Source organism: Pelodiscus sinensis, chromosome 19 (assembly GCF_052426305.1).
Source record: "Pelodiscus sinensis isolate ZL-2025 chromosome 19, ASM5242630v1, whole genome shotgun sequence".
Classification (NCBI taxonomy): domain Eukaryota; kingdom Metazoa; phylum Chordata; order Testudines; family Trionychidae; genus Pelodiscus; species Pelodiscus sinensis.
In genome coordinates, this window is record NC_143070.1 from 19,647,349 (window position 1) to 19,672,350 (window position 25,002).

The window sequence follows — 25,002 nt, forward strand, 5'->3', positions numbered from 1 at the left end:
CTCTGGGACATCTGGCATTGGCTAGTGTTGGCAGACAGGACACTGGACTTTTGGTCTGTCCCAGTATGGCCATTCTATAGATAAAAGTCTATGAATCATGGCTGGTGTGGAGAAAATAAGTAAGGAAAGGTATTTACTTGTTCCCATAATACAAGAACTAGGAGACACCCAGTGATATTAATAGGTAGCAGCTTTAAAACAAACAAAGAAGAAGTATTTGTTCATACAGTGCACAACCTGTGGAACTCCTTGCCAGAGGATGTTGTGAACACCAGGGCTGCGTCTAGACTGGCGCTCTCTTGCGCACATACTTTTAACGCAAGAGTTCTTGCTTTAAAGTATTTGCGCAAGAGAGCATCTACACTGGCATGTGCCTTTGCACAAAAGCTGTGCTTTTGCGCAACAGCATCCCGTGCCAGTGTAGATGCTCTCTTGTGCAAGAAAGCTCCAGTGGCCATTTTCGCCATCGGGGCTTTCTTGTGCAAGAAATTCCTGTCCCTGTCTACACTGCCCTCTTGTGCAAGAACACTTGCTCAAGAGGGCTTTTTCCCGAGCAGGAGCATCAGAGTTCTTGAGCAAGAACACTGACGATCTTACATTAGATCGTCAGTGTTCTTGCTCAAGAACTCGCGGCCAGTTTAGACAGCTGGCACGATTTTGCGCAAAATCTGGCCAATGTAGACAAAGCCCAGGACGAAAAGTGTTAACACTAATTGCAATGTTGGTAATTATTGTGAGAATACAGAGAAGAAAGCCTGTGCTTAACCTGTCTCAAAAGGTGTTGCTGCACTGGGGGAAGAGTGGTCCTAGGTCCCATGCCCGCCTGCTCCCCAAGGGACAGTCCTGGCTGTAGGGTCAGCACTAGGTTAATGTGAGCTGCCTCATGTCACTCTAACTCAGGAGTGTAAACCAAGCCCCACAACCCAAACTGCAGAGACCTGTTCCCTGCCATACCTTCCTAATGGATGGGGGTTTACAATGTTCCCTCTAATTTTTTCCAGCCATCCATGGAATAATTTTAATGTGCATTGAGGCATGTGCAGATGTGCACCACTAATATAAAAATATGCTTCCAGCTGTGGGCAGATGTGTGTGCTCTGCTAATCAATTGGGTGGCATTTGAATCTCTCCAGGGGGAGGGGGGAGCACCTAGCTTACAGTGAACACTGCCAGCACCTTGCTGCCCTTGGTAATACAGCATTGTCCTGGGCTCCTTGATGTCTGCGTCAATAGCAGGGCCAGGGACCCAGCACATCCCAGGTAGTGGCTGGGTGTGGGTGAAAAATTCCCTTGGATTTTGCCCTTTTCTCTTGGATAACCCATTATCCACCCAACCCCATGGATCCCAGCCCCCTCCCCCCAATGAATAAATTAGATGTAAACCCCCCTTCAGATTGGTTTCTCCCTCAGTGCTGGGGACTGATAGAAAATCTCCTCGGATTGTGACACTTTCTGTCTAAACCCCAAATACTGGTGGAAAAGCCTCCCCAGCTGTGGGTTCCCCAGTCAGTTCTTGTCTGCAGTCTTAATGAGTTCTGAGGAGGAAACTTTGTCAGTCATCGCCTGAGTGCAGGGGAGGGAAGCTCGTCCCCCAAAGGACCAACTTTCCCCTCATGGCTGAGAATAGATAAGTTCCCCCTTTACAGTTCATTCACCATTGACTCTGAGGTCACATCTCCAGTTTGTTTTTGTCCCATGGTCATTGTCAGTTACTAAGAAAAAATCCTCTAGGTTTGGTTTGGGTTTTTTTTGGGGGGGGGGGGGGTTTGGTCACATCTTTTAAATTTGGCAGTCTCCTTTCCTGGAGGGATGCTGTTGCCCTGCATCATTTTCCTTTGGGGGGGAGGGGGAGGAGGGCCTGAAGGGAAGAAGAATTAACCTCCCCAATTGTCCCCTCATGTTTCAAAATTAAATTCTTTTCCCCTTTATACCCAATAAAAGTGACATGTTGCAGAGGAATGTGACTTGCCCAGCAGTTAATGAACATCCGAGCCAGGAGCCAGTTTGGAGACCAGTGTCTCCCAACCGCTAAAACAAGGCTGACCCCCCAACAGGTTGTTTTACTGCCCCCGATGGGGGGAGAAGGGGAGTGATGGTAGCCCCCAACAGCAGCTACTCCCTGTTTGGGGGGGGAGGAGGCAGCGACTCTCGGCGCCGAGCGCTGCCGAGGGGCGGGGCTGCTGCCACCGCCTCCCTGGGGCGCCGGGCCCCGCCCAGCCGCAGCTGGACCGAGCCCGGGGCAGCAGCGCGCGGAGCCGCCTCCCAGCCCGCGCCTGCGCACAGAGTCAGGGCAGCCTCCTCAGCCACGGCTGCTGCGCATGCTCCGCTCTGGGGCGCCTGCGCAGTGCGGCCTAAGGAGCGAGCTGAGCCCAGCTGCTGGTACCGCTATAGCTCGGTGCGTGCGGGCCGGGGGATCGGAGAGCCAGGGGGCGCTTGGGGCACAGGGAGGATGCAGCGTGAGGACGGGAGGGGCGCTGCAGGGGGCCGGGGGGCGCTCACGGGGCTGAGGGGAGCGAGGCGGGAGCGGAGGGAAGATGTGGGTGGGTGTGTGTGTGGGGGGGGGTTACAATTCCCCTTTGCAGAAGCGGCACTTTTCTTTGTTCCCCGCTTCTCTGCCTCCCCTCCCCCATCGCAGCACGATCCTCTTTGCCCGTGTCACTGTGTGACTGAGAATGGCAGCCCGTGTGCAGGCGCTGCAGGGAAGCTGGCGGGTCTGTTGATTGATCAATACTCTCCAGCGCCCCTTGGCATTTATCGCTGGGCCGTTTGCTGAGACCTCCAGGTCCCCAGGAGAGTCGCTGCTGTTAATGCTGGTGCGTATTTCTGCTGGCAGCTCAGACTCCTATTCGGTATTTTTCCCCAGAGCTCTGTGCTGTGTCTGTCTGGGGCTCGTTGCTTTTCCATGGATTAGTCTCCTCCAGCCCCTGTTCTGCCCTTCAGTTACTGATAGCACCTCATTGGGATTGCTAGGAAAAAAAGCTGCCTGCCAGCCCTGGGCAAAGGGCTGGATCCGGAAGTGGAATCGTGCCAGGGAGGCTGGTGAGGGGAAAATTGGGAGGGTAGCATGCCCTGCATGCTCTTGCATCTTGCCCAGACCTCCACCCCCAGCCAGCTCCTGCACTCTCTTTCATGCCCAGACCCCCAAACCTAGCCAGTTCCTGCACCCAACCTCCTGCCCCCCCTCCCTGGCAGCCCCCTCCTGCAAACTGAAACCCTCATTTTTGTCCCTATCCCAACATCCTGGGGTCCCTCACAAATTAACTTTGGGTCCCCAGAAGAGTTGAGCTTGCTCTGGGGGTGAGCCATGGAGCTTTGGTGCCTCCCCACCCACTTGTGGCTTATGGGGAGTGTCCTTTCTTTCCTGTTGCTCAGTTGGTCAGTGAGGTTTATTACTTTTTTTCTTTTTGCTTCTCACTTGTGTGTGGCTCCTAATGGATTTTTTTGTGGATCAGTGGTCCCTGACCCAAAATGTTCCTTACCCCCTACTCTCAGTGATCCTCTTGACCACTGAAACTGTGTTGCAGAGAAGGTTCATAAAGTCTCTTTTCATTTCATCTTCATGAGAGATCTGAGGTCTGTGCTATCAATAAATGGAGGAAGACTGGGACCTTTAGCTATAAGAGCCTAAATTTAGACACTTATATTTATATTCAGGCATCCGAATATGTACCTTGTTTATCAGAAATGCTGGGTACTTAGAACCAAATCCCATTAATTGCAGGTGCAGTAATGTTGAAACTCAAGCTAGGTATTGAGCAAAATGAATATAGATGTGGAACTTGTGTGCGCGGGTTATAGAACATTGAGACTCAAGCATTGACCCAAAATGGCAGAGTCTAGCTTGTTTATCACCAGGAGCAGAGTCTGGGGAGAATGGGGGTTTGGAAAGGGTTAAAGCCCCTTCTGAAATGTCTCCAATTGCCCTTCTACCCCGACAGGCTGCAGAACACCCATGTCTTGCTCCCGCTTAGCCCGTGGCCTACAGAGCCAGGGCAAGGAAATGGCAGTGGCAGAGCTGGTGAGCTTCGAGGAGGTGGCTGTGTATTTCTCTGAGGAGGAATGGGCTCTTCTGGACCCGGGTCAGAGAGCCCTCTACTGGGATGTGATGCAGGAGAATTATGAGGCTGTGAGCTGGCTGGGTAAGGATTCCTGTCCCCTCGGGTATCAGAAGCTGGGTGTGTTCTGGAGCAACTGGGTTGGGTTTGGTTTGGTTCAGGGTCCCTCCTTACTCCTGACATTGGGGGCAAAGAGCATCAACCCCAATAATCCTGGCTTGTATATGAGAGATTGTCCCCTCTACACCCTTCCCAGGAGAGCAGGTTCAGAGACATAACAATGGTACTGCTCTTCCTACAGCCAAGGTCTCAATGTGCTTCCCCACCATCTTGCCCGTGTTGTGCCCTGGCCGGAGGTGTCAGTGAAAGGCCTGGGCAAGAACAGCATGTACCAGAGTTGTGGGGCTGGGTGTAGCTGCTGTTAATGCCTGCAGGGTCCCCCAGTGTGCTGAGCCCTTGGAAAGCGAGTGTGGTTCCTGGAGTCCTTTGCCTCTGGCTGATCTGTGAAATGCTGGATCCTGCCAGTGAGAGGGGTTGGGGCTGAGGGAGGGTGGATGAGGCAGTTGACACTCTGCAAATGTTCTGTGGAGGGTAGCTTTGCAGTAGGTAAACATGTGTAGAGCTCTTCTTACATGTCAGGCACGGGCTGGGTTTCCTTTAAAAAAAAATCCAGCTTTATTCTCTCTGAGGCTCACTTGCCTTTGTGTGCAAACGAGGTAATCACACCATCTGTCTTGTCTTTTTAGAGTGAAGTATCTTTGGGCAGGGACTTTTTCTTCCTATGAGAGTATATGGCTCATTGGAACTCAGGAGACCTTCATTCAATCAATTCTTTGCCCTGTTACAGACTTCCTGTGTGACCTTGGTCAAGTCTCTTAGAGTGTCTGTGTCCAGTCCCCTGTCTCTGCAATAGCTATTACAGTATGTCCCTGTTTTACAGGGCTGGGGAAGGATAAATACATTTAATTGGGGAGATGCTTAGTTCCATACAAGCACCCCGATAGCACAGTGGGGTCCTGATTGACACCGAGGATGCCAGGTGCTGCTGTGACTGATAAGCTTCGCTTCCCATAGGGGCTGCAGTGCCATATGAATTGCTGCTAGTGCCACAGAGTGTTGTTATGGCTGCTCAGAGCGGCTCTTTCTGGAGCACTGATGCCAGCTGCACTGGCAGAGCATGAGGCTTGCCCATGCAGCACAGCTCAGGCTCATTGCCAAAGAAAGACACAGGCTCCATTCAAGGGCTAAGGCACTTGGCCAGATTTATTGGCAGAGGAGCAGGGTGCTAGTGTCAGCTCCCCAGGCACAGGTACAGTAAGATGTGACCCGCCTCAACAATGGTACCGGCTCAGCCAGCAGAACACGGCCCCTCAGTCAGCACTGACATGCCTCTCCCGGGACGTCCACTTCCACACATTGACGCAAACAAGGTGCACATTGCACTCCGTGTGTGCTACTCCCCTTAGCTTTATACCTGCTCATTGGAACAAAATGTCCGTATACATTATCCCCTCATCCCCCTGATGTGCACAAGGGTCCATGTGTTGCTCTGCCATCTCTTAGGAGTGTGTGTCTGCAGTTGCTGCAGCCATTAGTGTCCTGTGTAGCCTCTTTCCCCATCTGCAATGTGCTGAAGTAGTTGGCTGGTACTTAGTGCGCTACCATTCTGCCAAGGCCCAGCCCGTTCTGGTTATCAGCCATTGGTTAATGCTGTTATGCCAAGGGCCTCCCTTCCCCTCCTTGTGATTTTATGGGAGGGTGATAACTCATCCCAGAAAAGCAGAATGTTTAAACTGAAATTATGCACTGGGTTAAACACTGCTTCTTGGCTATTTTGCTTTACCCCTCCAGACATTCATGCCTCATGTGTCCAGTGGTCTCCACATTCTCATGTTCCAGAATCTCTATGGATACTAATTCCATGCGCTAACAATAAGACTATAGGCAGTCCCCGAGTTACGCGGATCCGACTTATGTCGGATCTGCAGTTACGAACGGGGTTCCTCTCCCTGGTCTCCAGCAGACCAGGGAGAGGAAGCAAAGTGGCGGAACACGTGGGCAGCGGACAGGGCTGTCCGCTGCCCACGCGCTCCGAGGCTTGGCTCTGCTTTGCCCCCCCCCCCCCCCCGGTCTGCAGACCAGGGAGGGGGGGGGGGCAAAGCAGAGCCAAGCCGCGGAGCGCCCGGCCAGCTGACAGCCCAGAGCGTCTGGGCTGTCAGCTGATCACGCGCTCTGCGGCTTGGCTCTGCTTGGCTCTGCTTTGCCCCCCCCCCTTGCCCCTGGTCTGCAGACCAGGGAGACGGGGGGGGGGGGGCAAAGCAGAGCCAAGCCGCGGAGCGCGCGATCAGCTGACAGCCCAGACACGTCTGGGCTGTCAGCTGGCCGGGCGCTCCGGGGCTTGGCTCTGCTTTGCCCCCCCCCCCGTCCCCCTGGTCTGCAGACCAGGGGAACGGGGGGGGGGGGCAAAGCAGAGCCAAGCCGCGGAGCACGTGGGCAGCGGACAGCCACGGCGTGTCTGGGCTGTCCCGCTGCCCCCGTGCTCCGTGGCTTTGCTCCAGACACCTGTGGTACAGCAGCTGGGGCGCTGCCAGTTGGTCCCATAGCGCCGCTCTGGGCGCTACTGGACCAACTGGGCAGCACCCCAGCTGTTCTGCCCCAGGCGTCCTGATTCAGCCACTGCTGGTCAGATTCAGCAGCGGCTGAATCAGGACGCCTGGGGCAGAGCAGCTTGGGTGCTGCTGGGTTGGTCCAGTAGCGCCGAGGAGCGGCGGCGCTACTGGACCAACCCAGCAGCACCCCAGCTGCTCTGCCCCAGGCGTCCCCAAGTCAGCCGCTGCTGAAACTGACCAGTGGCTGACTACAGGAAGCCCCTGCCCCGGGCTTCCTGGAATCAACCGCTGATCAGTTTCAGCAGCAGCTGACTTGGGGATGCCTGGGGTTCTTAAGTTGAATCTGTATGTAAGTCAGAACTGGCGTCCAGATTCAGCCGCTGTTGAAACTGATCAGTTTCAGCAGCGGCTGAATCTGGACGCCAGTTCCGACTTACATACAGATTCAACTTAAGAACAAACCTACAGTCCCTATCTTGTACGTAACCCGGGGACTGCCTGTATAGCAGTAGGGATATATTAATGACCACCTGACCAGGACAGTGATAGTGACTATGAAATGCTAAGGGAGATTAGGGAGGCTATAAAAATGAAAAATAAAAACCTTCAACAATAGGGGAGGATTTCAACTAATCTCCATATTGGCTAGGTACACATCACCTGAGGATGGGATGTAGAGATAAAGTTTCTTGACACATTAAGTGACTGCTTCTTGGAGCAGCTAGTTCTGGAATTCACAAGAGGAGAGGCAATTCTTGATTTAGTCCTAAATGGAGCAAGAGATACATGAAACTGGACCACTTGGAAATAGTGCTCATAATAGAATCAAATTTAACGTCCCTGTGTTGGGAAAACATCTCAGCAGCCCAACACTGTGTCATTTAATTTCAGAAAGGGGAACTACACAAAAATTAGGAGGTTAGTTAAACAGAAATTATAAGGTACAGTAACAAAAGTAAAATCCCTGCAAGCTGCATGGCAACTTTTTCAAAGACACCATAATAGGGGCCCAACTTAAATGTATACTGCAAATTAAAAAACACCAAGAACCAAAAAAGTGCTGCCATGGCTTAACAACCAAATAAAAGAAGCAGTGAGAGAGAAAAAGGCAAAGTTTAAATGTGTAAGTTAAATCCTAGTGAGGAACATAGAAAAGAGCATAAACTCTGTCACATTAAGTGTCAAAATACAATAAGAAAAACCAAAAAGCAGTTTGAAGAAGAGATATCCAAAAACTTAGAAAGTAATAGCAAACATTTTTTAAGTACATCAAAAGCAGGAAACCTGCTAAACAACCAGTGGGGCTATTGAATGATCAAGATGCTAAAAGATAAGGTCATTGCAGAGAAACTATATAAAATCTTTGCATCAGTCTTCACTGCTGAGAATGAGAGGGAGATCCTAAATCTGAGCCATTCTTTTTAGGTGACAGATCTGAGGAATTTTCCCAGATTGACAGTCATTAGAGAAGGTTTTGGAACAAATTGATAAACGTAACAGTAACAAGTTAGTGGGACCAGATAGCATTAACCCAAGAGTTCTGAAAGAACTCAAATGTGAAATTGCAGAACTATTAACTCTCTGGTTTGTAACCTAACCTTTAAATTATTTTCTGTATCTAAAGAGTGGAAGATACCTAATGTGATACCAATATTTAAAAGGGGCTCTAGAAATGATCCTGACAATTACAGCCTGGTAAGGAGCAGGCAAATTAGTTGAACCTATAGTTAAGAATAGAATTGTCAGACATATAGATAAACATAATTTGGTGGGGAAAAGTCAACATAGTTTCTGTAAAGGGAAATAATACCACTAGATTTACTTGAGTGGAGTCCTGTGAACATAGTGTACTTAGAGATTTCCAGAAAGCCTTTGAAAAGGTCCTTCACCAGAGGCCCTTAAATTAAAAGAATTGTTGTGGGGTAAGAGGGAAGGTCCTCTTATGGATTAATAACTGGTTAAAAGACGGGGAAAAAAGAGGTGGAATAAATGAACAGTTCTCACAATCGAGATAGGGGATATCACTAGTTACCTAAGAGTCCATATTGGGGCCAGTCCTATTCAACATATTTATAAACAATCTGGAAAAAGAGGTGACCAGCGAGGTGGAAAAATTTTCAGATGATACAAAATTACTCAAGATAGTTAAGAACAAAGCAGACTGAAAAAATTCAGAAGGATCTCTCAAAACTAGGTGAGTGGCCAAGAAAATGGCAAATGCATTTTCATGTTGGTAAATGAAAAGTAATACATGTTGAAAAAAAGAATCCCAAGTACACATCCAAAATGATGACTAATTTAGCTGTAACCATTGGGGAAATCTCACTCCCCTGGGGTACAGAGTCACCAGAAGGGTCCGAGGCTAGAGGTCAAAGCAGTGAGGCAGGAGAGAAATCTAGAAGGAAAACTTTATTATGCATGCGTGCAGGCTGATAGCTACCAGAGTGAGAGCAGCAGCAGCCCTGAGAGAGAGTTTCAGGGATCCTTTATACAGTATGTTCAGAAAGTTTAGTTGTTGATTGTTTTCTTTAACATATCAAAGTCTCAGCAGAAGTACTCTCAGACGTTTCTGTTCACACCAGAAGTGCTAGAAGTAAGTTTTACAGTACAAAGGCACATGATAACCTAAGTGAGTCTACAAGGCAAACTGTGACAAAGATAAGAGTTTACATGACAAATTGTGACAGACTAGGAGTCTCCATGAAGTTGAGAGAGGAGGCATTGCAAGGGTCTTGATTAGAGTTAAGATGATTTCTCTCTGTTACAGGGAGAGGCCTGGAAAACTTTTAACCCTTACAGGAGTTTTCTTTTAGAGAGTTTTGATTTCCTGTACAGTCCCCCCCCTTAGACTCAATTGGAGTTATTTGATTTTTCTCCCACACTACTTAAGAGAGAGATCTTGGAGTCATTGTCAATAGTTCTCTGAAAACATCCATGTAATGTGAAGCAGTAGTCAAAAAAGCAAACAGAATCTTAGGAATCATTCTCTGTCTTATTCTCTATCCCTTTTTAAATATCTTATTGCCTCTATATAAATCCATGTTTCTCCCACTTCTTGAGTACTGCGTACAGATGTGGTTGTCTCATCTCATGGAAGATATATTGGCATTGTAAAAGGTTCAGAATATGGCAACAAAAATGATTAGAGGCTTAGAACGGGTGTTATATGAGGAGAGATTACAAAGAGTAGGACTTTTCATCCTTGAAAAGAGGAGACTAAAGGAGGGATATGCCAGAGGTCTATAAAATCATAACGGATATAGAGAAAAGGAGTAAGGAAAAGTTATTTACTGTTCCCATAACATAAGAACTATGGATCATGAATGAAATTAATAGGCAGAAGGTTTAAAGGGAACCAAAGGAAGTTTTTTTTCACACAGTGCACCATCTACCTGTGGAACTCCTTGCCAGAGGAGGTTGTGAAGATCAGGACTTTAACTAGAATGAACAAGTGAAAATGGAGTTTCTATTTACCAATCTCCATTCTGCCACTGCACATTTCTTCCTCCTCTTTCTTTCCCTTTCCTTAGCAATCCTTCTGGCCTGCCAGCAGAATGGTGTGTCTGCTGTGTCAGTCTCTAGAGGAGGTTGGGGAGCACAGGTTTGCCGTGAACTGTGGCAAGTTCATGGCAAGCTGCTGCTGAGATCCCTGCTGTTCTGTGGAGCACAGAGAGAAGCCTGTGGGATTGCTGGGTTTGGTGCCACTGAGGCTCCTGTTGGAACCCTGGTGGGCTGCTGCTGCAGTTGCTGCTTTTCTGGGCAGCCCCTCCTTTGCTGGATTGCTCTGCTGCTGCTGTTCCGTCAGCACCTTCTTCCTTTCTGCCAGTGTTCCCTCTAAGGCAGTGGTTCCCAACATTTTTTATACCGAGGACCACCAAACCCAGTCACAAACTTTTGGCAGACCTTTCATTTTATTTGCATTTTTTCCTAATCATTATGTAAATAATGAATATGTAAATACATTGTTATCAGTCCCTAACAGATCAGAGTTTGCAAATATCTACACTAAAAAAAACCCCAGAACATTTTCCCTTCTGGCTGCTGGGTGGGGCAGCTTCTCCCCCAGGGGTGACTGGTGCCAGCACAGGGAGGGGCACCCGCAGGGGCATTTGGGGTACCCTATTTGGAAACTTTAGAAATTTTGTTGGGCATAGGAGCTGGTACCCCCAAGTGCTATCACCAGTCACCTCTGCCCTCCCCACCTCCTGCTCGATGGAGTTGGGGAGCTGCCAATGTATCTCACCCTCCCCTTCTGTATAACCCCTGCCCTGCGTCTCTTCCTTCCCCAGCCAGGCTGCTCTTCCTCTCACACTCTCCCTCCAGCTTCCCTTCCCCAAATCCTCCTTTTTCTGCCCCATAACCTCCTCTCAGAGTCTCCCTCCGTTGCACTCCTGTTCCCATCTGCCCCATCAGTCTCCTCTGAATCCCCCAACCTCCCTTCAGCGCTTCCTGCACTCCCTCCTGCCCCCACCTCATAAATCCCTGTTCCCCATCAGCCATCTTGTCTGTCTTGCCCCTCTTCACACCCTCCTGTCCCCCACCAGGGCTGGCTCCCCTTACATGGTTGGAGCTGACAGCGGCTTCCCTGGGCCCAGGCAGGCATCTCAGCCAGATCTGCTGGGAGCAGCCTGGAGCCAAACCCTCCCCCTGTAGGGGGGCCTGCTTCCAGAGGGATGGTGGTGGGGTGTCTCTGACCTGTCTCCAAGCACTGCCTGCCCTGAGGCAGGGGCTGGCCAGGCTGAGGGTGCTGCCCTGGGAGTTGTTCCCGGTAAGCAGCTTTCTACATACCACAGGCCCTGCAGGAGATTCCCCCCTCCCTGCTGCAGCCTGGGCTGCAGAGGCCCAGCAGTGCTGCCCTGGGGCTCGGGGATCTGGCCCAGAGCCTGGCCCCAGAGTCCCTGCTAGCAGAGTTTGCCAGTTTCTTGCTGCTGCTGGACCTGAGCCAGAGATCACTTCCCCTAGTGCCTGCTGCTGCCACTGGGTCCTAGTGAGCAATGGGCTCTCAGACTCCTGCTGGCTGCTGCTGGGTTCTAGCGTGACACCCGCCTGAGTGCTTGGACAGTGTGTCATGGCCTCACAACCAGCAGTTTATGGCCCACCACTGGTCCACAAACCAGCAGTTGGAAACTGCCGCTCTGAGGTGCCTGCCTGCGCAGCTGTGCATGAAGAAGTGAATGGCCACAGATTCAGTGAGTGGAGCCGCGCAGGTGGGCTTCCACTAATGAGGTGCCTCCTGGACCCTGCAGAGGATGTGGAAGAAGGTCATGTGATGGGGAAATAGGGAGTGGGTAGGGTAGCTTGGGAGAATAGGGAGAGGGTGGCAGGGTCAGTGGGATGAGGTGGGGGTGGGTGTTTGGGACATCCCAGCCCCAACTGGGCTGCAGTTGCTTGTGTTGAGGAGACACTGGACTCTCTCTCCCAGGGCCAGACTGGAAAGGGGGGAGCAGGCTGCACAGGGGGTGGATGCCAAGAGCAAGGTTAATCCAAGCTCATCTTCCCTTTTCTTGAGGCATCTCTGAGGCTGGGGTGAGGAGCTGGTGTTAATTACCTCCTGATTGTCAAAGTTATTCCTGGCATAGCTCAGACCTTTTAACTGTGATGGGGAAAGAGGAATGTGACACCCCCACTATTTTCCACTGTTAGAATTATAGAGCAATCCCCAGGCAGTGAATTCTCTGCAGTTCTAGGCCAATAGGTTTGTTGGAAGGGACCTCATTGTTCCCAGCAAATGCCCCAGCACCGTGAGCTGAAAAACATTGGGGCCAGATGGACTTTAGTGTCACATGAGCTAGTCACATACCCTTGGCTGCCCCAATGAGCCATGGCAGGCATTGCCCACCGTCTGGCGGAGAAGTCTGAGAACATATGTCTGGTGAGGATGAGATTTCCATGGCGCATGGGTTTTGTTGATGGACCATCACTCTGAATGGTCAATTCACAGTGTGCAGGGTGGACTGGATGCAAACTACAGTGTGGGTATTTCCGCAGCAGCAACTATATTTGGAATATTGGTTCATGGTCCATATTCATAACTTGAGGTACAAAAATGATGTCCACACACAGACAGGATAATCACAGTCACCATGTCAGAACGTTCCCATTGACACTGCACACGACACACTTAGCACATGTTTTGTTGTAATTGTGTAACAGCGGTAACACAAATGAACTACATGGTCATATTTTAATTCTGTAACATCACAGTGGGATCTTCCCAGTACTAAATGAAGGTCCGAGAAGGGATCTGGCTGAAGGTGTGAGGAATGTGCCCACAAGGTACAGAGTAAACGGTAGAGTCTGTGCAGCCAAGAGGGGCAACAAATGGAAGGCCATGTTGGCCATGAGGAAGGCTGGAATCCACACAAAGAAGCTGCTGCTGCTGCTGGTGGCAGAGTAGAACCGAGGCAGCAGAAGGGGAGCTGAGCTGCAGCAACAATGCAGATATGGCCCTAACCCAGCCTCCCTCCCTGAAGAAGCAGCACAGCCAAACACCACCAAGGCCAGACATAGAAGCAGCAGTTGGAGCAGCAGCTATTGTGGGCAGCTGGCAGGGCCCACCCAGCCACAATTTAGGGGTCAGGAGTGTGGAGCATATACAGGGTCTGAAGCAGCCAGCCAAGGATTTGCCTTATTAACCAGGCAACTTCCTCTTCCTCCTCCTGGTTCAAGTAGAGCATCCAAGCCAAGAAGCAGGGTGAGCTGATCCAAGCCCCCCAGCCAGGAGCTTTCTGGACAGAGCCCTCGGGGAAGCTAGAGCTGGGAATTGCTGGGTCTTTTTTTTCCCCCAAGTTCTAGTGACCTGCCAAGTGGCTGCTGCAGTCTGAGCCCTGTCTGTGGGCCTTAGTGTCAGACCTGCAAACCATCGCTGAAGCTCACCTTTTGAACAGCATGTTCCTGTCCTGCCCTGAGATGGGTGGAGAGATGGAATGGGCCATGAGGGAGACTTAGTTGTACTTTGGAGCTGTGGTTCTCAACTTTTTTGGCCCATGGCCCACACCACTCAATGCAAACCTTTCCATGAACCACAAGCCAGTCACCTGTGATGACAAAATGGGTATAGAAGGAAGGGGGGTGGTCTGGGTGGGAGCTAGGGTGCATGAGCGGTCTGGGTGGGAGATTAGGTTTAGGAGTGTGCTGGGAGTGAGGGTCTAGATAGGAGGCAGGGTGCAGAAGCAGCTTGAGGACAATGGTTCTGTCCAGAAGGGTGGGGGCAGGAATGGGTTGGGCATGCAGGGTCTTGACGGGAGGGGAGTATGTGAGAGGAATAGGGGTGCGAGATCTCAGTGGAAGGGGAAGAGAGGTCACTTACCTGGCTCCAACACTTCCTACCACTCCATCCCCTGCTGTTCTCATTGGTCATAATTTTTGCCAATGGGAGCAGCAGGGAAAGACTTGAGGTGAGTGTTTTCCAGCCAGAGAGAGGGGGAGTGACAGCACACAGAGCCATTTCCTTCTACAAGTCGTATTCTGTCCACAAGGCTTGCTGCCTTCCCTCCCCCTCCCCATCCCTAGAGTGGGAAGCTGGTGCTGGCACTCCAGCCTTGGAGGGGGCTCAGGGCCATAGCACCAGCGCTGGCTCCACATTGGTGGCTGGGAGGCAAGTTCCAAACCTGTGGCCCACTTGCAAGATGGTTGCGCACCACTAATGGTCCATGGACCGCACTTTGAGAAACACTCCCTCAAGGGAGCAGCAGAACACTCATCTCCCACAGGGAATAAGCTGGGCCATTCCTAAGGCAGGGGCGATGCACTTTTACTGTAGGTGAGTGTTTCCTGGGATCTTGTCCCATCCAGAACCCAGTCTTTGAAAGGTGGGGAGAAGTCTTTCTGGGTGGGTGATTCAGATCCTGGCTGTGGAAGCAGTAATGGCATGGACCTTAATGAACAAGATCAGCACTTGATTAATTGCTCCCTGGGCAGGATTTCCAGTCTTCAAAGCTCATGTGATCTCCTGGGTGGAGCAAGGGGAGGAGCTGTGGATCCCGGATCTCCAGGGCTTAGAGGAAGGGGAGAACATCACCGACACCCACACAGGTGAGCACTCAGCTAAACTGACTCAGAAACCAATTTCTGTGTCATCACAGAAAGCATCACTTGTGCATTTTCATCAAATCTAACTTCTGTCTCTTCAATTCCAGTTTGAGGGTGGAGACAAAGGTTGAGTTCTTTCTTTTGGGGAAGGGTTATGGACTCAACTCATGATTATTGAACTTTCCAGCCATTATTTGGGCATGTTCCCCCTTTTCTATTCCCCTTTCAGAGTTTTCCTTTCAGCTTAGCACAGAGAATGACTCCTGTCTGGATTCTCTGTCCCAGCAGGTGATGGGACGCTGAGTGAGAACAATGAGGAGAGTCTTCATCAGGAAGCACCGGAGCAAGTGGCTCCACATGGGATGTTATTGGGAAGTTCTGAAGGGCATGTTTCCCAGATACCTGAGCAGGGAGAAACCTGTAAGAGTCAGCATAGCCCAGACAGGCAGCAGGGAAAACATCCAGAGGAGGGACAAGGCAAATCCAGTCACTGGGGCAGGGGAGTGAAAATAAATACAGAAGCGGTTCAACAGAAAATCCCCCATCAACAAGCACCCTCCACTTACAATGACTGTACAACTCTTATTGAACATCATAAAATCCCCACAGGTGAGAAACCCTTCAACTGCTCTGACTGTGGGAAAAGCTTCAGTAAGAGGTCAGACCTTGAAAGACATAGCAGAATTCACACTGGGGAGAAACTCTTTTATTGCTCTGACTGTGGGAAAAGCTTCAGTAGGAGCTCAAATCTTTTTAGACATCAGAGAATCCACAGAGAGCCATGTTTCAACTCCTCTGACTGTGGGGAAAGCTTCAGTGACAGATCAGACCTTGTTAGACATTGGAGAATCAACACAGCAGAGAAACCCTTCAGCTGCTCTGACTGTGGGAAAAGCTTCAGTTGGAACTCCCATCTTAATACACACAGGAGAATCCACACAGGGGAGAAACCTTTCAGCTGCTCTGACTGTGGGAAAAGCTTCAGTCAGCACTCAAGTCTAATTAGACATAAGAGAAACCACACAAGAGAAAAACCCTTCAATTGCTCTGACTGCGAGAAAAGCTTCAATGAGAGTTCACAACTTGTTCGACACAGGACAATTCACACTGGAGAGAAACCCTTCAGCTGCTCTGAGTGTGGGAAAAGTTTCAATAGGGGCTCACAGCTTGTCATACATAAGAGAATCCACACAGGGGAGAAGCCATTCAGCTGCTCTGACTGTGGGAAAAGTTTCCATGGGCGCTCACACCTTGTTAAACATTGGAGAATTCACACAGGGGAGAAACCCTTCAGCTGCTCTGACTGTGGGAAAAGTTTCCGTGGACGCTCACATCTTATTAGTCATCAGAGAATCCACACAGGCGAGAAACCTTTCAACTGCGCTGACTGTGGAAAGAGCTTCAGTAGGAGCTCAAGTCTTGTTACACATAGGAGAGTTCACACAGGGGAGAAACCCTTCAGGTGTTCTGACTGTGGGATAAGTTTCAGTAGGAGCTCGTACCTTGTTACACATGGAAGAATCCACACAGGAGAGAAACCCTTTGATTGTTCTGAGTGTGGGAAAAGCTTCAGGGAGAGGTCAGGCCTTGTTAAACATTGGAGAATTCACACAAGGGAAAAACCTTTTGACTGTGAGAAAAGTTTGATTTGGCCCTCAAATCTTAACAATCATCCTATAATCCACACAGGAGAATCATAGAATCATAAAATCAAATAATAGAACACTAGAACTGGAAGGGACCTCAAGAGGTTATTAAGTCCATTCCCCCTGCCCTGACAGGAGGTCCAAGCACCCTTTGTTATCACTGGTAGATGTTTGTCTAATTTGCTTTCAGATATCTCCAATGATGGAGATTCTACAACCTCCCTAGGCAGTTTATTCCAGTGTTTAACCACCCTGATAGTTATGTAGTTTTTCCTAATGTCTAACCTAAACCTCCCTTGCTGTAATTTAAGAACAATTTTTTCCCTCCTCCTTGAAACATCTTTTTAGGTACTTGAAAATTGCTATCATGTCCCCTCTCAGTCCTCTCTTTTCCAAACTAAACAAACCCAGTTCTTTCCGTCTTCCTTTTTTGGTCATGTCTTCTAGACCTTTAATCATATTTTATGCTCTTCTCTGGACCCTCTCTAATTTCTCTGCATCTTTCTTGAAATGTGGTGCCCAGAATTCAACACAATATTCCAATTAAGCCTCCTCAGTGCAGAGTTGAGTGGAAGAATTACTTCTTGTGTCTTGCTCACAACATTCCTGTTAGTGCAACCCTGTAACTTCTCTGACCACAGGAAAAGGTTCATTCTGAGGTCAGAACTTGTTAGACATAGGAGAATCCACATGAGAGGAACCCCATAATCTAAGTCCCCTTTAAGTTGTGTGGTCATACAGCTTTGCTACAGCCTAATAAATACCTAGCAAGCTCTTAGGGCTGTGGTGGAGATTGATGCCTCTACTCACTGGTTTCAACTCCTGCCCAGACCAGCAATAACCAGCACACAGCTGGCTATGCCGCAGTCCCAAAGCTGCCATGACAGGGAAACATGCCTCCCCCCCCCCCCCCAGCAGCATCAGAGCTGGGGGAGAGGAAGCTGATGGGGGGGGGATCTTCTCTCTCCTACATCGTCCTTTGGTGGCCTACCCCTCAAAGCCCTTCATCCTTGGCCCACCTCAGAGATCACACCCCGAGCCCAAGCCCTCATCCTAAAGCTTCTGTCTCATCCCTGAGCCCCTAGTCCCCAGCTGTTTGGCCCAGCCCTGAGCCTCCTTCCCATAATACAAGATCCTGAGGCCCAGCCCAACTCCTGCCACATGAACTTCTGTGCACCAATATGGATAATATGTCGCACATATTGGTGCCTTTAACAAAATTCAATCTGCAACTTTGGGAAAAAATTAGATGGGACACTGTGTATAACTGTTCTGACTGTGAGAAGGGCTTCAATGAGAGGTCAGACCATGTTAGACATAGGAGAATCCACACGAGAGAAACCCTTCAGCTGCTCTGACTGTGAGAAAAGCTTCAGTGAACGCTCACACCATATTGCACATCAGAAGTTCATACACGACAAAATCCCTATAACTGCTCAGACTGTGGGCAAAGGTTCAGTCAGGGCTGATACCTCCTTGAACGTCTGTCAGGAGAGAAAGATAAAAGCTGTAGTTTAATCAGAGAAAGCTTTAGTCAGTGTCACACACCTCCCACTGCCCCTCCTCTGAGTGGGTACAGTGTGCGTCCAACCATCCCTTCCCCCAGCTCGGGAGTTCAACCCCACACCCTAGTGAGTAGCCCCAACCACCCTTGAATTCCCCAAAATCTCCCCAACAGGCACAGTTTTACAGTCTGAAGCATTGGTCGGGTCCTATTGGTTCCAAACGACCGAGACACTGCTGTCAGAGGGGTAGGGGGACCAGGACCCTCCCCCTCTACTGGAACTCAGCTCAGGGCCCTAAGGACTGGAGGAATCCACGTCTGATCTGGCTGACGGGGACTCCACCTGAAACTCACCAGCCTGTGGGCCAATATCCAAGGCCCCACCCTGGGCTACTTCCAACCTTCCTTCCAGTGCATGGCTCCACCCAAAAAGCCCACTTCCAGGGCTGTCGCTTCATGGCAGGCCTTGAGCTGGAGCACCCTGGGCCCTGTCCACTCTCCCTGTGAGGACATCAGTGGAGCCCATGCGTAAGAGCCGTGGTGCTCTCCACCCAGGCTCAGCACGGCGCATGGCATCCTGGCAGCCTCCTTCCCAGTGTGCCCAGCGGGTTTAAATCTCCCGCCAGGACGCCTTCCGTGCGTGGGGGCGTGGCACTGCCCTGCCCATCTCCCTTGATGCTGGGCCAATGTTAAGCTCCTTGGATATGAGGGAGCATGCGCAGCACTGGCAGCGCCGCCGTGGGGCCTGCTCTGCCCACAGTGCCGGTGCTGGACCGGCCGGAGTGTGGGGTGCGGGCGCCCCAGCACACACCCCCCATCCAGGTTAGGCCTAGGCCCTCTTCCCCTTCCTCCCTCATTGCTCTAGAGAAAAAGTCTGCGTTATGGGTTTTACCTGACCGATGTGTCATCTCAAAGCAGTATGACTGCAAGGACAGGTACCATCTCATGATGCATGTATTCATCTCTTTCATGGTGTGCAGTCACTGGAGGGGCGCGTGGTTTGTAATCAGCTGGAATTGACTGCCTGGAAGATAGTACCTCAACACGTCTATAGCCCATTTCATAGCCAGCACCTCTTTCTCTATCGTGTCATATTTCTGCTCCCATGGAAACAGCTTTCAGCTTATATAGAGGACAGGGTGCTCCTCTCCTTCCACTTCCTGTGACAACACCATCCCCAACCCAACCTCCGAAGCATCAGTCTGCTTTATAATGGTTTTGTAAAGTCCACTTGGGTCAGAACAGGGGCATGGGTCAACTACTCCTTTAGTGATAGGAACGCTTGCTCCCCCTCTTCAGTCCACCACCCTTTCGTTGGTTGGGTCTTACAGATTAAATCTGTTAAGGGGGCTGTCAGTGTTGCAAAATTGGGAATGAAATGCTGGTAGTAGCCTGCCAGTCCAAAAACTGGCATACCTGCTTTTTTGTCATCAATGTGGGGAAGTCTTGGATGTCACCTACCTTATCTACCAAAGGCTTTAATTTGCCCTGCCTCACCCCAAGTACGATACCTTGTGGTGTCCAAAGTAGCACTTGCCTAGGTTCACCGTAAGCCCATGTCACTCAGAGTTGTAAGCACTGCTACCAACTGCTGTAGATGGTCAGCCCATGTAGAGCTAAACATCACTATGACGTCTATGTATGCAGTGGTGTAATAGCGATGTTCCCAGAGAACCCTGTCCATTAACCTCTGGAAGGTGATGGTAGCTCCATGCAGACCAAAGGGCATGGTCACGAATTGGTACAACCTAAAAGGGACGGGGAATGCCGTCTTCTCTTTAGACACGGGAGTTAGTGGGATTTGCCAATAGCCCTTAGTTAAGTCAAGGGTAGATCTATAGTGTGCATCTCCTAGATGTTCTAAGAGCTTGTCCATTCTGGGCATTGTGTAGGCATTGAAATGGTATAGCACATTTACCTTGCGGAAGTTGATACAAAAGCAGATGGACCTGTCCCCCATGGGTACCAGAACTATGGGACTTTGCCAATAGCTATGCGATTCCTCCACCACCTGGTTTGTAACCAGGGCCAGATTAAGGGTGGGGGGGAGCTAGCTGGGCAGCTGCCTGGGGCGCCAACCTATGGGGGGCACCTGATTGAAGTGTAAGGGGTGCTGCGTACCCGGGGGTGGGGCCGCACATATGCCACACGCCCAGGTGAATGGTGCCCCTTACCACTTCAATCAGGTGCCCCCCATAGGTTGGTGCTCAGGGGCAGGACTGCGGCACCCCTTACCATGTTAATCAGGGACCGTGCACCCGGGGTGCAAGTATAGCTTGGTCCGGCACTGTAACTCCTTCCACACAGAGACCCACAGGGGTCTCATACCTTTTTTCCTGGTGCAGTTGTGACATGGTGGTAGGCCCAGGCTATTCATCCTAGTTCCTTAGAAAGGACCCGGGGAAACGTCTGCAACAGTCATAGAAGATCGTCCTGCTGGCTCAGGTCCAACTCCTCCCCTAGTTGGACAGGTGGGGAATCCCCTGTTTCTCCGCCCCATGGGCCCAGCTCCAGCTCAGGTGGACAGGGCTTGATCTTCTCGGGGGCACCACCCCTTTAAGAGATTTACATGATAGATCTGGGTACCCTGCTGCTTCCCCAAGAGTTGGATCTCGTAATCTACTTCCCCGACATGGTGCCATACTTTAAAAGATCCTTGCCACTTCGCTAGTAATTTGGAGTCCTATGAGGGCAGTAGAAGCAACACCTGGTCCCCGGGTTTAAATGTTCTCAACTGGGCTCCCTGGTTATAATAATGGACCTGCCTCTCCTGGGCCTTCAAAAGATTTGAGTTTGCAAACTCCCCCAGGGTCTGAAGTTTCTTTCTCAGGCCCAGTATATATTGAACTGATACCTGTACCCTAGATTCTTGTTCCTCCCATGCTTCCTTTATGATGTCTAGTATGCCTCGGGGTTGGCGTCCATATAATAGTTCGAATGGTGAGAACCCCTGGATGCCTGAGGTACCTCCTGGACTGTGAACAATAAAGCGGGCAACAGTTTGTTCCAGTCCCTGTCCACAAATCTTGTCCTTGTCCACAAATCGACATAGCCTACTTTTTAGAGTCTTGTTAAACCTTTCTACTAGACCATCTGTCTGGGGGTGGTATACAAAAAACCCACTCCCAGGGCTGTTGCTTCATGGCAAGCCCTGAAACGGAGAGCCCTGGGCCCCATCCACTCTTCCCACGGAGTGGTCAGTGGAGCCCATGCATAGGAGGCTCTCTCCCTTCTGTGGTGCTCTCCGCCCAGGCTTGGCACAGCACGTGGCGTCTTCTGGCAGCCTCCTTCCCAGCTCACCTGGTGGGTTTAAATCTCCCACCGGGACGCCTCCCATGCATGGGAGCGTGATGCCGACGTGCTTCTGCACCTCACCCCCCTCTCTTAATGCCAGGCCGATGCTAAGCTCCCTGGACACCAGGGAGCATGCGCAGCACTAACGGTGCTGCGGGGCCTGCTCCACCCACAGTGCCGGCACTGGACCAGCCAGAGTGCAGGCACCCCATCACATGCACATTATATCACATTGGAGTACCCAAAGATGAGAGAGACCCTATTGTAATATAAGAGGGTTTCTGGGAGCACTGCTGAGAGGGTCCAATCGGTGAATTGCTCAAAGACAGGGCTACTTATAGCCCAAGCTTGGGGACCCTCCACTATAAAGTGCACCAAATCAGTCACAAAGAGCACTTCTATTTGCTGCACTGGCCAGCAAGAAGACACACAACCTATCCCCTTAAACATGTCAGCTTCTGCTGTTTCACAACCAGTACCATACTCTACACAGAGGAGAGGTTATGAAAACCAGTCTCACGAAATCTGGACAGGTTCTCCCAATCTCAAAGGATCAGCCACATTTCCAGGTCAATTTAAACCTTAGATCTTACCCAGAAATGCACATGATGCCAGTCTTTTTGAATATAACATTGAAAGGCTTATGAATAAAGAAAGGAAATGGTGAGTAAAATTGTTAAAGGAAACAAATTAAATACACTGATTACAAAATTCCTGGTGTAGGCTTGTAGCAGAGATGGAATAAACTGATATATTAAACATCTCTGGAATACAGCCTTTGAATACATCAGTCTTTTTGGGTTCAATTCATAACAAAAATGCTCCTGAAGTGATGAGCTGGAATGAAAACAATGATGGATGAACCTCTGGAGCCCTCTTTATATCCTTGCCTATGTGGAGGGAATTCATTGTTCTCCTGTAAAAGTACCTTCCAAAATGGATTCTGTCACGAGCAAATCACTTTTCCATGCACGCTGCAGATTTTTTTAGGCAAGCAGCCATGACTTACGTGCTGGTGTGAAGGTACACAACAAAGTCTTCAGCTGTGGATTTGCACCACCTGAGGTGCATTGTCACTCAAGTACTGCTATTAACAAGTAAACCTTGTACAATAGATGAGTGCTTGTTGATAGTCTCCCAGAAACCTTGCACAATATCAAACTTGTTGATCATCTCCCAGAAACAAACGTGAAATGCAAGTACAGTGCCAATACTCATAACTTCAAGTACAAAGAGGATACATGCATATGAGCAGTATAAACAATCAGGGAATCATAAGCTTTCTGTAGACATCTCACTTGGCCCACTTTGCACAAGTTTTGGTGCAAACATATGACAGTGGTTGCAACAATGTTATGTAAGTCCATAACATTAGAGACCATCACATTTATGAATTACCAAGGGTAGGAAAAGCCTCAGTCAGAGGTCAGACTACAGGCTTCTTTCAGAAGAAGCTTTTTTTTTGGAAGAGATTTGAAAAATCTTCTTCTGAGAGTGTCAGCACTGCAAAAGTACATTGAAAAGGCAATCTGCTTTTTTGAAAGAGTGTCCAGACTGAATGGACGCTCTCTCACATGTAAGCTATGATTGCTATGGATGGAATGGCCACCAGGGCACCTATGCTTTTTCCTCTTTCCTCTTTTTCTGAAAGAACTCCTTCTTCCCCACCCACACATGCCTTTTTGCGAAAGAGTTCTTTTGCAAAAAGGCTTCTTCCCCTTAGAATGAGGATTACCAATGCCAGGAAAACCCTCTGTGCTTTCAGTTTTCTTATAGAAGAATGCAGTTGCAGTGTGTACATTCCTCAAGTTTTGTTGAAAAATTAGCTGTTTTTCCCACAAAACTCTGTAGTGTAACATACCCCCAGTTGTCCACCAGAGAACCCATACAGGGAAGAAACCATTAAATGCCATGAATTTGGGAAAAGATCAGTGAGAGCTCAGCTCTTAATAATCCTCAGGGAAGCTCTGGAGAAGAGTGCTCCAAGTGCGGGAAAGCCTTCTAGTGCACCTCATCCCTCATGAGATCTAAATGCATCCACCCAGGACACACATTGTTAAAAGTGTGCTGGCTAGGGATGGAGCCAAGAAAATACAATACTTCCTTATTCCTACAAAGAGTCTGCCTTGCCTGCATTGGCCATGAGTGAGAGATATGGCATTATTCAAGCAGGGAATGAAACATCCTTCAGAGAACAGCGCCATGCAGAGCAAGGGACTGAGATAAGAGTCCCACATTATGACAGGACTTGATTATAACTTCTTGAGAAATCTGAATGGTTTCTTTTCTGTTACTTCATTTAAGTATGATGATATACACCTAAGTCATGAAGAAAATTCCAATGCTAAAAAGTCCACATAGATTTTGGAAATTAATTATTACTAAAATGCCATAAGGATTTCTGTGCTTCAGAGCTGTTGGAATTTCACCTAAGAGACCTTAATTCTTGCTTTCCTAGAACACTGACCCCTCTGGAGTTCAGCTTTGTTCCCTAGACTCTTTGGCTGGTAGCTGATGTTAACAGAAAGGTGTCCAAGTCATATAAACTCACCAACTTCCATCCAACTACGAAAAGGTTCTAATGTCATATGGTACAGAAGGAAAGAATTTTGCTAGTAACAGTAAAAGTAGTACAGCCTTGAAACTGCCTGAGACTGAAGAAAGTTCTAAAACCAAAACCAGAATTGGTTGTAGTCTGTCAAATTCATGGTCCAGTTTTGTCAATGTTGGGGTCACATAATTTAAAAAATCAGACATTTCATCATTTTAATGTATAATGTCATGCTGTTGTAATTGTAGGGGTCCTGACTGAAAAAGGAATTGTGGAGGAGAGGGGTGTCACAAGTTTATTGTGGGGGGAGGGTTTTTTTAAGTCCTGGCTTGGCAATACCCCGGCTGGGATAATTGAGTTGGGGTTGGTCTGCTTTGTACAAGGGTTTGGACTCGATGACCTCCTGAGGTCTCTTCCAACCCTATGGTTCTATGATACCAAGACATGTATATCTCAGTGTGATATACAGATCTTAAATATCACCAGCTCTCCTGCTTTTGGCATGGTTCTGGCAATATTTGGCATATTTATGAATGTAGGAGTTGCTGGTTATGGGAAGCCAGGAGGCAATTTTCCATATCAGTTCAGAAACAAAAAGGAACCAAACTGTAAAGTTTAAAAAAAATCATAATTTTTGATGCATGGCCTTGGAATTTGTAGTGCTGTCTGTACTATATATGTGTGACCCTGAGCCACAAAGGATGAATCAATTGTAACAATATAGTTTTTCTGCAACCATATTGGAAGGCCTAAATGGACACCAGAATGAAGAGCAGCAGCCATTAGCTGTAAAACCTGGAGTCACATACTCACATTCCATCTAAATTGTATTACAATAGTGTCACACCAGACTGTGAGGAGATCCTGTCCTATTGGCACCCACTATCACCAGGTAAAGAAACAGATGTCAAGATGGGTAAAGAAAACTTAGTTTAATAGCATTGTCTGGCAAGAAACTGTTTATCAGTAAATGAAGTTGTGGAATCATCATTCTGTGATTATGGTCCTCACTTTCCTATTGTTTGTCTTTATGATCTCTTTTTTTCATTGTTTCTGTCTGCTGTATAATTAATTTTGCTAGGTGTAAATCAACTAAGATGGTGGTGTCTGGTTAGATCATTCACTATGGCTGTGTCTAGACTGCACCCCTTTTGCGGAAAAGGGATGCAGATTAGACACAGCGCAATTGCAAATGAAGCGGGGATTTAAATCTCCCCTGTTTCATTTGCATGAACATGGCTGTCGCTTTTTTCCGGCTCGGGGCTTTGCCGGCAAAAAGCGCCAGTCTAGACGGGGATCTTTTGGAAAATAA

General features: G+C 49.1%; 1 protein-coding gene across 5 annotated transcripts; it reads left to right on the forward strand.

The window, feature by feature from the left end:
- The first annotated feature begins 2,264 nt into the window (after positions 1-2,264).
- On the forward strand, positions 2,265-24,888 carry LOC102445542 (uncharacterized). Of its 5 annotated transcripts, XR_012898303.2 has the most exons (5): positions 2,266-2,395; positions 3,939-4,139; positions 14,585-14,698; positions 14,981-19,807; positions 20,045-24,887. XR_012898303.2 is itself a non-coding variant. In XM_075912967.2 (4 exons), the coding sequence occupies exons 2-4, from the start codon at positions 3,953-3,955 to the stop codon at positions 16,393-16,395; spliced, it is 1,716 nt and encodes a 571-aa protein (XP_075769082.2). In that variant the 5' UTR covers positions 2,266-2,395; positions 3,939-3,952; the 3' UTR covers positions 16,396-24,887. The 5 variants fall into 5 exon arrangements, 4 of the variants coding, with proteins under 4 accessions (XP_089627185.1, XP_075769082.2, XP_075769084.2 ...); XM_075912967.2 differs by having other exon boundaries at positions 14,981-24,887; XM_075912969.2 differs by having other exon boundaries at positions 14,984-24,887.
- The last annotated feature ends 114 nt before the right edge of the window (positions 24,889-25,002 follow it).

Bases quoted from the DNA above. Each gene is read 5' to 3' on its own strand.
- LOC102445542 (XM_075912967.2), top strand. From the start codon at position 3,953: ATGTCTTGCTCCCGCTTAGCCCGTGGCCTACAGAGCCAGGGCAAGGAA. The intron at 4,140-14,584 runs GTAAGGATTCCT...CTCCCTGGGCAG, and splicing joins TGAGGCTGTGAGCTGGCTGG to GATTTCCAGTCTTCAAAGCT. The intron at 14,699-14,980 runs GTGAGCACTCAG...TCTCTGTCCCAG, and splicing joins CATCACCGACACCCACACAG to CAGGTGATGGGACGCTGAGT.